The sequence below is a fragment of the Linepithema humile genome, chromosome 2 (assembly GCF_040581485.1).
Source record: "Linepithema humile isolate Giens D197 chromosome 2, Lhum_UNIL_v1.0, whole genome shotgun sequence".
In the NCBI taxonomy this organism is placed as follows: Eukaryota; Metazoa; Arthropoda; class Insecta; order Hymenoptera; family Formicidae; genus Linepithema; species Linepithema humile.
Genome location: NC_090129.1, coordinates 4,769,793 through 4,782,777, shown reverse-complemented (window position 1 = coordinate 4,782,777; position 12,985 = coordinate 4,769,793). Strand labels below are relative to the sequence as shown.

The 12,985-nt window shown below is 32.4% G+C and overlaps 1 protein-coding gene across 3 annotated transcripts in view; it reads left to right on the top strand.

The window, feature by feature from the left end:
• Positions 1-12,985, top strand: part of Task6 (TWIK-related acid-sensitive K[+] channel 6) — an 83,967-nt gene that overhangs the window by 62,567 nt on the left and 8,415 nt on the right. For all 3 annotated transcript variants that reach the window (XM_012370063.2, XM_012370062.2, XM_012370061.2), the window contains 2 exons: positions 9,762-9,892; positions 10,613-10,978. In XM_012370063.2, coding sequence (XP_012225486.1) covers positions 10,852-10,978 — 127 coding nt within the window. In that variant the 5' untranslated portion in view covers positions 9,762-9,892; positions 10,613-10,851. The remainder of the gene's footprint in view (positions 1-9,761; positions 9,893-10,612; positions 10,979-12,985) is intronic.

Genomic DNA, 12,985 nt, shown 5'->3' with positions numbered 1-12,985 from the left:
TACTTTACTTTTTACAATTTATATCATATATAATTTGTGCATTTAATGTTTATGATTTATGTGTCCATTAAGCAGAATTATTAAGTGGATGACAATTAACAAGATAATTAATTGCAATGTATGATGATATTTTTAGAGTAATAAAAAAAACGAAGTAACGTTGTTAATGCTATCATGTTATAAACATAATTTTTGCGTATAACGTAACTTGTTGCATATTAAAACAAAAATGTGTACTAATCTTTTGCAGGTAGTTAGTAAAATACATTAATTAATTAAACGTGTGTGAGATAATTTGTTGGTTTTTCGCGCGTTATAACGAGCACGCGTGGAATGGTTCACTTTGTGAGTATACGAGTGTATCTTATACAAGCCACCGGTCTACCATTATTGACTTTCGTCGCTGCAAGTTTTATTGCGGCTTCATGAAAAATACATTCGGCTCTGTTGCAACCAATACACGGAAAACGTACTAGAATTGGCAGACGGTTCTAGTCGAGAGAAGACGTTCAAGTGGAAAGGAATGACAGTCGACATGTTTGTTTTCTTGATCGCGAAATTTTTGATATTCTTCGAAATTAAGTATTAAATTTTTCTTGTATACAAAATATGTATTATAATAATGAAAATTGAATATTTTTTTAAGAATTTAGAAAACATTTTTAAACAAGTTTTACAATTTTTTTTATTTGTCATTATTTTACATTGCTTACTGATTATTACTATTTATTTATATTATTTCACTATCTTTTTTAGATACATTTTGACATATATGTTAGATACATATATGTTATAACCGTGGCAATGTAAGAGTAAAATAAATTGAGCTAATTTTACGAGTCTTCCTATTCGCAAACTTGTTATAAAACACATATGAAAAGGACGTATTTCATCAAAATTGGGGAGAAACAGTTGCGCGGAACTATGTACAACCGAACTACAACTGTAGTATCGTGAGGGAGCAACAAGTCTTCCCATTAATAAGTAGCTACACCGCCCCGCCGCAGACATGTAGCGAAGTTGGTCATGTCGCTTGACAGCTAGAATAGCGGTCAGCAACAAGACGGGTCGCAGAACAGATGTGTCGAGGGAGAGGAATGCTGAAATCAGAGTGGATATACTGAATATGAAAACGTGGCAAAAATCATAAGTACTTGACATTAAATTGTGGATATCGGAGAAATAAATAAAAGAGACATGAAGTAAATCCACAACAAAAATATAACTTATTTTTATATCTATAATATTTCATTAAAAAATGCTTTATTGTGTATATTTTCTTAAATATTTCTAGTTGTCTAAAATTACGACTGTTATCATAGGAAGAGTTTTTTTATAATTCAATTAAAAATTATACTTGTTTTGCAAAATAATGAGATTATATATGTGAAAGCTTTACAAATGCTGTTTATAAATTGATCGAGTGAGACAAAATGATGCCAGGGTGCATGTTTGAGCTTTTAACTGACGAAATGTTGCAATCACAAAATTATTCTTTTCTTTTATGAATTAATGGACTACATCACGAGAGACGAGGATGGGCGGTGCCAGGCCTTGAATGCATTTTTTCAAGGATTGTTTTTAAATGCATTCTAAATGATTAAATTTTTGTTTTTAAACACAGTCGGCCTGATCAATTTATACTTTTGTTATTAAAAAAATTGTAACAAAAAGGGAACATTGAAATTATCGTGTCCAATCACAAATTAAAAATATTAAATTATTTTAAAAAATCGTGAGATATTAATTCAATGTTATTCAAAATGAAAATAGAGTATCCGTATTTGGAAAAATTCTGAAAATTATGGGAAAAAATTACAAATTTAAATAATAGTTTTGTTCACTACATTTAAATTGCTGCTTAATTTTCTATAAAAATAGCGAGAGAGAGAAAGAGCTGGTGATATAACTGCGTGTATTACGTATAAATATGATGAGGTAATATTCTGAATTGTTCCAACTTTATTCATTGCGTTTTATTCTCTTCTACTAATGGTTGCAATTTTTCTAAAGGATTTCATTGTAAAAGCATGTATGCATTACATTCTTGAAAAAATACTATTTTTTTAAATTAATACATTTTTTTCAAATAAAACGACGATTTCGTTCTGTTGTATTCTACTGTTTTTTTTTTATTTTGTTTTGGAATATATTAACAAAAAATTATGATAATATAATAAAGCTGAAGTTAATAATTTTAAATCATCAAGAGTAATGTCCGTAACAACTTTCTTTGTGTCGCTTAAATCTTCATTTTCGCAGCATCTTGTGCTAATATTTTAGAATATTACTCGAAGCAATTTCACGAGGCTGCGCGATAATTAATGTACGCGCGATTACACATTATCCTTTTTGCGTCTCTAGCTCGCTCCTTGCAGCGAGATAATTGGAGAACGATGCTCCGGAGCTCCGTTACTTATAATTAGTCGCGTATTCGCTACGCATGCTTCCTCCGAAAATAGCACGTGAGAAGATCGAGTAGCAATAAATCAAAAACGGCTTTTCATTTTCTCACGACTATCCATCACCGACGGATGAACATCGATGGTGGCAGCAGGAAATGAAGAGAGAGAAGAGAGAATAAAGTTGAACGTTAAGAGAATCCAAAATTTGTCAAGCATACCCTGCAAACGATGCCCCACGATAAATCCGTTTATTCGTCCTTCGCCATTTTTGTTCTTTGCTATTCTCCGTGATTGTGTGTCCTTGGACAAGCGTAGGGCAACGAACGGAAGACAAACAGTGGAAAGAGGGAGAGAGGAAAAGAAAGAGAGACAGAGGGAGAATATGGGAGGCTAAGGGGCCGAAAGATGGATGAAAGGTTTTTTTTTAGTGTCTGCCCATTAATCATTTGGTTGGTCCAGTCGACCTGGAAAGGACCGAAGTGCCTTCCACTAACACAGCAAACGTATAGGGGTTAGTAACCCTGTCTCCGAAATTATGCCCGTTTTCCTCATAGCGACGATAAAAAGATGTACGTGTAGCGAGTCGGATGACGCGTGGAATTTCCAAGCGTTTAAACGACGCTATGCGGTTTTTGCACTCAGTCAAGCTGTTTATAAGGGCTATTTCAACCCTGTCTGCTTCTTTGTATCGATAATGCCACGTGTATTCAAGGGAATGTGGCCCTAAGAATATCTTAAGATAAAAGAGCCGTGTATACATAAGAAGTTGATTGAAATTGACATGCTACATCATTTTCATCAAAAGCATCCGATCTTGTCATTATACATTGTTTAAAACTGGTAATTTCATTTATTATTACAAGATAAGTAACTTTGTAAAAGTGAAATCGTGAGAGAATAATTAGGGGATCTGCTGTACTGATTTGTATCGATTTCAGTAGTGCAAACTGATATTAATCCGACGGATTTTCATCAAGAGAGAAATGTTGGCAAATCAGAAATGTCACGTGTACACATAACAATTTTTGATATATTATTTAAACGAGAAAAGTATAGGTTTTGTAAAATTGTATATTTATAAATATAAAAAATTAGTTTCTTTATATATTTATTTATTCAATAAAATTTATATGTGCTTTTTATGGGGATGATAAGAATATACAAGATCGGAATATGAAAGGTTGTAATAAAAGTTTAAACTTTGAAAAGCATTGGTAAACATATTGTAAATGCAGTATTTATTTATGAGACTCATTGATGATATGGTCGATCTCTCGCGCGGCACTTTAAAAGATAGGAAGGTAAAAAAAAAAGGGAGAAACGAGAGGAAAAAAGCGGACGGTTGTTGGCGAAGGTGAGCTAGAAGATACCATTTTGAAAAGAAGAAGGATTCATGACATCCTCTAATGTAATTGAATCGAAAAGGAGCACACAACCGGTTGTACACTCTCGTGCTTAGAAAAGCGTCAGTGCTTAGGAGCTTGGGAGAGAGATGAAGGCAGGGAGTTCATGGCGAGTTTCATCTTCTTTGGCCTCGTTTTATTACGGAAGTTTCGCTGAAGTTTTGCAGCTGTCGTAGAACATAACGCCGATGATGCCAGCGAAATAGTCCGTTACTTGCGGTGGATGACCTAAGGAAATGACTTTTGCATTTTCTATCGCGAAACGTAATATACGATGCACATTTACCTGAAATGATCAAGCATATCGATAAGTTGATGCTCAAGCTTTATGTTTTGTAAAAAAATATATATGCTAGATACTTTTTTATAATCGTGTGTGTAGATAAACACATGCAAAAAATTCTTAAATTTTTCTTTTTTTCAATATAAAGATCTAAATACTCTGTTCAATTATCTGAGAAACTGTCAGTGTTTTACAATCACATATCAATTTGTATCAATTCTGTTATTTTGACATTTAAGCAACTGTAATGAATTCTCCATAATTAATGAATAATTTAATGACAATTTATTATATTATGACATGTATAAAATTTCTTTATAATTTACACTTATAATCAACAAAAAAATACAATAATTTTAATAAGCTTAATGTCCACATTATAATGTATTTTGATGATGATGGAGACTTTGATTGATAATTTGATTAATTATGCATACATTGCGTGGGTTCCATTGATCGATGTATTCCAATATGGCAAGGTACAATCTTTTATTGATATTATCTGGGGAGACTAAAAATTAGTAGAAGAATCAGATGCTGTGCTCGTTAGAATTGCACGAATTAAAGCGAGTTCTATTTCCGCGCAATCGATTGCTGCAACTCATTGCACGTATAATTCCGATATTACACTGAGCAATCCTGCTGCAATTTCTAGGAATTCAAGAAATTGCAGTTACGTATAATTACTGCGCGTACTCTGTGTAATACTACCAAAAATTGTATATATGTACGTATCACGTATCACGTATCACGTATGCATTATATGCGAGATGTGTATGCATATATGCATTACATATTAGGCTAATTGTTTCAGCTTTGACACGTGCATTGCATTCAAGTTTCACATTGAGATATACGAAATCTTTGCTTTAAAATAACACGAGTTACAAAATCTTGAATTTAAAATGCTCTGCAAATTGCTGGATTTTAAGCTAGAACGATCAGATTAAAAATTTTAATCAAATTAATGTTAATGATGGAACGCTTCGTAATTTTTGTATTATACATGTTATATTAAATATATCTGGTATCAAACACGTATTAATTACCGCAAAAATTCTTATCTTAAAATTTTATTATTTTACGTGACAAGAATCACAAATACAACAACGTTATACAAATAAATAAACGTGAACTGCGTGTAATGCCTGGAACGTAAGTTTGTCGCAAGCTTTTATGAAAGTTCGATCTATGAAATGACCAGTCGCACGAATATACCATCAAAGGTAACCGTAACATTGAATGACGCAACACTCAAGGGAGAAATGGCCGCACGTGAGCTTTACGATTTCGTATGAAGATAAATGTGATGCAATCACGTGGCAAGCATGCCTGAAGTCGTCAGATTCCACGATACTCATGGCAGAAAAATTTCACCGTAACTGTATGCTGTAACGTAAAATATGACTGACCCTTATAATCCGCCATATATCTTGATCAAGCCCGTAATCATTTACACCGGCTTTATATCCCACCAATATGTTCATTTATTGATACTTGATGACGTTTCAGGGATTACTTACTTACGAAAATAAATGAGGAAAAAAAGAAATTTAACGTAATACTCTAGTAATTTGTTTTTTTACGAGATTTGCGGAGAAGAAAAAATGGTAGTCTTTCATAAAATTTTTATTTCTGAATTTAATTTTAATATCCTCGTTGTATATATATATATATATTATTCAATTTGATATTCAAACAATTTACGCAAATTTAATTTACATTTATTTATATTCATTTACATTTATTTTAGCAAATATATATTACAATACATGCAATACAAAAGTTGTTATATTGTGTAATAATAAATTACATACAGTTTAATTTTGAAATCTAAGATAGGGACGTTCAGGAACACATCAGTTTCTCTATCAGAAATGATAAAATAAGAATTTTTCGTATTAAGCAAATACGATTATATGAAGTCGTAATGAAATTTCAAGCAATTTGCCGATTCGTCGGCTTCTAAAGAATTCTTTATCTCCAAAAAGAAGGCGCGAGTCACATAGGCGATTATCAACATCTTTTACTTGGCGTCACAGTTTACTGTTCTTGCTAATTCAGTGGAGCAAATAAGCCACACTATCGTAACAAGCCCTTACGGGATCGAGCGTACAATAATCGATGTTAGGGAGCATCGCCGGCAATACGGCGCTAACTGGAGTTATTAAACTCGTGACCTATCCAAGGGTATAACAATGAAGATCCGATATCGTGAGACAATGAGTGGATGGCGTAGAATTTGCAACATGTCTGTCCTTAAAGTGATGGCTCTCGACCTTTTCGATGACTAGCGTTCCGCAGATATAAAATATATTCTCGCTGTGAAAAGAGAAGTACATCTACATTTTTTTATCGGTGAATAATAAAAATTGCGCAGATATGAAATCGTCAATCATTTTTTTTACATTCTGTAAAACATTTGTCATATCTGACATTTCTAGATAGTGTTTTTCATATGGAATTTATTTGCCTTTGATCAAAATTACTGATCCAAAGCATTTCATAATTGTAATAAAAATGCAATAACGACTTTGGCTTTAGTACGTTTGTATTTTTATCATTTTTTCCTTTTGTATATATGGAAAAAAAATACTGCAACGTATTGTGGAACCTCGCAATTTTTTTTTACTGAGCACGCATTGGATCCTATAGAAACGATTAAATCGATGATGCGCAACGCGACGACCGATTCATTCGACGTGTGTCCATTCCAGTTTGTGAGCCGTGTAGGCAGCGTAAATACTGATTTTGCACCGAATAGGTTTATCATTCGAGTTCTTTTTCAGCTGCCACGCTTTTCAGCTTTATTGTTGCGTGATATAAATTAAGATGAATTTTTATCACACGTTATTAATTGAATATTGGTGGAAATTTCATTGGCAAAAATATTTCTCACAGAAACAATTGCATCTTTTATTATATATTTACAAGAGTGAATAAAAAATGTGCAAAGTACTTATTCAGCATTTTTCCTTTTGCGAAAGGAATTGCTTATGTAATCAATCAGGTTTTTGAGCAGACTCTCGTCCAGATTGATTTAGCCGGCTTTTTATTTAATAGCAATAAGAATGGAAAAACGGAAACGGGAAAATCTAATAACACCCGCAGATTTGATGTAATGCTGATTACCCTCTTCCGTTGTCGGATTTGTACATTCATCGATCATTACCAGCGCTAATGCCGCGTATCGCGAGCGTTAGTTTTAAATGTATTCAGTAGGTTCTTCCCTTCTCGTGAAAAGAATCGCCGCGATCTTAATCGCAGTCGTTACTATGATTTACGAAGAGATTTCTGCGGCCTCTTTTTTTCACGGGTTAAGTGCGGAGACGGTTTTCTCTTTCTCTTCCTCTCTTTTTTCGCTTTTGGATGTTGCTCGCACCGCAGGATGAGAGTTTCGAAAGCAATTTATCATAAATTCAATAAAACACAGGCCGCCAATCTAACCGACTATTGCGCAAGCGTTAATTTAAACCACGAGAAGCAAAAAGAGAGTGAGAGAGGGAGAGCAGAGGGAGAAAGAGAGAGAGAGAGGGGGGGGGGAGAGGATTTGAGAGGATTTGATTTGACTCGACGTTGCTAGGCTCGTTGCTTTCGGAATTGCCAGAGCTTATCTCGAATTGGATGATAGGCACCTTCGAAATTCCCTGCCAGATATTCTCTTGCGAAGCCTCCTCTTCGCTTTCTCCGTATTTATGTAACGTTAATCTGAATATTTATAATAAATACGATTTTCATTGCTTTTTAATTTGATTAAAAACAAATATTTGAAAAATTTTTTTTAGACTTATTTCAATTATTTTAACTATAAATTTATGCGAGCAAATTTTTTTGTTTATTTCCGTTATTTCATTTCCGTTTATTTGTTAGATGAATTTAATATTTCTTTGTATTTTATTATTTATCGTAATTGCTTTAAATATAAAATTTTTTTTATACATATGTATAAATGTGTGTATATATGGATACACATTTATGTATATATATGAGATGTAGATTATTCTACATATTTAATATAATATAACGAAATGATTTGTGTTTCTTCTCCCTATTTTTGAAAATCGTATGCGTAAGATGATCTTTCACAAAATACGACTCATATATGATGAAGTGCTGTCAGATAAAATTACCATGAAAATGGCTAAATATGTAAGTTAAATAAGACAGTTATATATGAGAGCGATATTTATGAAAATGAATAAATTAAAATAGATATAATTTTAATAGTTTCAACTTTGAATGCTACGCATGTAGGAAAATTTATTTTACACCAAATGTATGTTTCTAACTTCGCGAATAAACATGTATTATATTATACTACATAGTTGTAATCTCTGATAGAAACATCACTCGTATTTACAACGTAGATTGTTCTGCTACATGTGGTTATTTTATCTTGAATTTAATATGATGTGGATTTAATACGAAGAACACACTCAATATAAATGTGAAAATCAGAATTGCTTACAATTAACATTGAATATTTTTTATCAGCGATGTAGCGTAAGATTTTACAGAAAGAATATTCTTTGTTATTTGCTAATTTTAATATCGATGTTATATCTTTAATTTCTCTGGTAACGGTTAGCTGAAAGATACAAATTAATAGATGATAAGAAGTTTAATTTGTTTGTTTCGAATTTGATTAATTAATTATGTAAGATTTATACGTAAAGTTAAAATTATAATCCGACGAAGGATACAATTTTTTAGTCGTTGAATCTATAGTCCAAAGTATAGTTTGACGATGTTTTATCTGTAAATGAAACTCATTTCACTTGATATCTCAAACCGTAGTTACGTAAATGATCGTGACTAATTGCACCCAAGATACGCGAAACCACGAAGTATAATGTGCGCGGCAACTGACAAGTATAACATGACATGGCAGTCGACGCGGAGTGCGATGTCTGTTCGCATAAATTCAGATATAATAGGTTGCAAGAGCGATAATGAATGATATATGTTGTGAACATAACACATGCACATACAAGATATCTTATAACTCGCCACCTTAATTTAATGATAAGTTTTCTGACCAATTTTCAATTATTTATTTTTATTGTTTCAGTCAGCAAGAATAATCTTTTACAATTTTAAGTATATATAACGTGTCTCTTATTTTATTCAAAAGTTCGTATCATCTTCGCACAAATTCGACATTTGCATGACTTATTTCTAAATTATCTATGTACAGAGTGTCCCATGGGAAGTTGTTGAAACTAATTAGCTGTCATTTTTAAACGCACATAGGGAGCAAGAAAAATAAAATATCATCTAACAGAGAATATTTTGCAGTTTTATTTACATATAAACTAAAAATGATCGGAAATTTTTATTATTAAATAAACGTTTATAAAAAAAATGCCAAATTTTATTACAGTAAAACTAAAATGTCTTCTGTTAGAAGATATTTTATTTTTCTTGCTGCTTATGTGCGTCTAAAAATGACAGCTAATTAGTTTCAGCAACTTCCCATGGGACACCCTGTACACTCTGTTTTACTGAAGAAAAAAACATACACATACATAGTTATTTTCGGATTCTTCTAAATGAAAAGCAATGCCAGAAATAAAATAATTTCCAGAATTGTTTTACATATATAATAAGAAACAAATTTTCCGTAGAAAATGCTCCATCATTTATCAAAATTTCGTCTTTTTTGCTCAGTCGGCTCTGTAAGCGTGGAGTGCTAAGCCGAGGAATGGAGGGAACGTGGCAGTGGGAGCAGCGAAAGCACTGCCATATCATTCTGCTCAACTCTTTGTCGTATCTAAAGGAGAACCCGGAACAGGCTGCAGGTGAGCCCTTCTAAATCAGCACATTTTTTGCTCGGTCGATCCTCATCATGAAAATAGCTTCGTCTCACTGCGTCGATGAAAAAAAAGGGGAGATCTTAAAAACGGGTTTCGCTCGGTCGCTAGAACGATTATCTTTTCATCTCAATATCAAGCTAAGAAGAAAGATTCCGAAAATGTAACGAAGAAAAAATTTAATGGGATTGATTTCAATCTGCGGGCGCTTTTAAATTGAATGACCCATATTTTTAAAAATAACGCAAAGCTTGGCCTGACTGATAAATTTTATTCGTATCATTGGCTTTCTTTTCGATGTCATAAAATCGATTTTGGTTCTCCAATTATCATCTCGATTGTCATTTATTTTGTTTGAAATTTATCTTTAAACCGATTTATTAATAAATCGTTGTATATTAAATAATAACGCTTTTATATAATATTCTTTCACGTTTTAAAATTGATTTTATCTCTTTTAATTATTTCACACTATTAATTGATTTCACAAAAATACGGTTACAAAGATTTTTCCTAATTGAAACATTTTGCTTCTAAAATTTGCGATTCTACATCATTTAATCCAATGATGTAAAATATTATAAAACATTTGACATTTGCTAAATGCTGAGAAACAAGAAAATTTGCTAATTTAAATAACAAATTTCAATTTTACTCAAAATTAATAGTATTATATTACGACTTTAGTCAAATACGCAGGCACGAAAGTTTCAGATGAACGAAAACGACTGCATGATTGCTACGGCAAGGAAGCAGACAACCTGAAAACAAGGAGTCGCGCGCCAGGTCTGTAGCGCATAGTTAGGACGCGAGGGGCTCCCCGTGAAGCATCACCGAGGTGAAGAAGACGGTGTCGTCATGGACCCGGCAACCCAAATCGTACCTCACTGAGCGATGCAAGTAATTAGGGCCGGGGCCCTGCTAGTGAGCATGTGGCTCACTAGAGAATGAAGAAGCAAAACGTCCGGACTTTATCATTGATCGTCTTCACGCTTACCTATCTCCTCGTCGGTGCCGCAATCTTCGACGTACTCGAGTCCGAGACGGAGAAATTACGCAAAGAAGCATTAGATGGTAAGAGTGATGAGCTGCTCATTCATAGTTTCATTAATTTCGAGTGCATTTTGAAAAAGAATATTTTGTGATTTTTTCAAGTAATTCTGTCTCCTACTTTTTGTCATACGTAGTATCTAATAATCTCTTCGTCGTTGCTTTTAATCTGGCTTGGAAGAATAGAATTTTATTGAGCGAATAGACTCCAAAGAAAACAAAGACGTCTGGAAACTTCTAAAGAACATGAGAGGGATTAGAGTGATCTGTTAGATGTTTTTGCAACACTTTTATATATTTGTGTTGTTTGGAGTAAAAGTCTTTTTATTGCTATTCGTGTAAATTATTTAACTATATCGATAAACATTGTACGAAATGAAGAATATTAGATGATGCTTCATGATTGAACACGGTTTGTGTTGCAATAATAGCATTCGTACGAGGCACAGTATATATTATGCAGAGAGGCACTCAATGCAAGAACGTCGTTGCACTGTCGTCGAAGGGGAACGATCTTACAATGTAGCGACCATTGTCTCGCCGATGACTCGAAACACTTGATAAATAAAATCCCCCGCAAGCTTTATAAATTCTGCAGACAACCGAGTAGAGTGGTGATTCTCGCGTCTCGTATCTTTTTTTTTTTTTTTATGAAGACAAGCCGTGGCCTTTGTTTGCGGGAAAGCGATATCTGACATATAATTTTATTAAAAGTATCGAGTTACCGTCGTTTCGACGCCGGGCATTTTCCAATAGACATTAAAAGTGTACTCCGAAAAGTTCAAAGTTCATTAATCTTTTTATTTAGCTTTATGATATTCACTCTTGTCTTTCGGCATTCGATACCAATAATAATACCAATAATAATAGCAATACGCGCGATTGTCAAGTGTCTTCAATCGGATTTTCAAGATTTAAGGTAAAAGTTCCTATTGCTGAACACGTCCTGTTACCTGAGCGACTAAGAAAAGTATGTTTTTTTAAAGGATATTGTGAATTAATAGCGACGGTGCAAAAAAATAATTGAAATTCTTTTAATTGTATTAATAAATTTCGGATAAAATAATTTCAGTTCGCCAATGAAATGTATTTCAAATAATGAATATTTAGATATGCAGAGATGTAATAATAGTATGTTAAAAGAGCAAAACAGTCATAATTTTGTATACGCAATAGCTCAGTAATGAACAGAAGCACTTTTTTACAAAGGCATGATGGAAAATTTTCGTGCTTTAAAGTTATTTAATAGATTTGTCTAAAAGCACAAATTTTAATGTACATCACGAGCATTGCAATCAAGTAAGCATGTGTGTAGTCTCTTTAAACTTTAGTATTTTAACGTAAACTTATTTAATTATTCTTTATTATTTCAGATAAAAATAGTCAAAATATGTAAATAAATAATGAATTTGAAAATGCTTTCTCTAAGTCTGTAAAACGCAAAAAAAATTAGAAAAAAGAAAAAATACTTTTAGTTGCTGCCTCAGAAAAATGGAATTTTTGCAAGTAAAAAGAAGATTAATGTCACGTATTAAAGCTGAAAAAACAGCGAGAAAAAGCACAAATTCTAAAATTGCAACAAAAAGCAGTTAAGCAAAAACTTTAAAAAGAAGTAAACAAAATTAGAGCACAAGAAAAACTTAATTAAAACAGAAAAACGATTGAGAAGTCTTTCAAAAAGTCTTACTGAATTTAAATAGAAAAATGTAAATTTATAAAGTCAAATATACATATATATTTACTTAAATAAATTACTCCTGTTTATTTATTTATTTTGTATAAAAAGCTGACTACTGCTGAGTAGTTATTTTTTGTCTAATAACACGTTCAAGTAATGGGACAGTATTTAGTATTATGAACAGACGTTCAGATAAGAATTCAGTATACATGTGAATATTTTAACTATTTCGCTTATTTATTTTATTTTAAATAACATTAAAAGTTTACTATTTTTTATATATCAAAGTAGATTTAATAACCTTTTAAATGAATGCAGAATGCTATATTTTTAGTGTAATTTTATTATTTTTT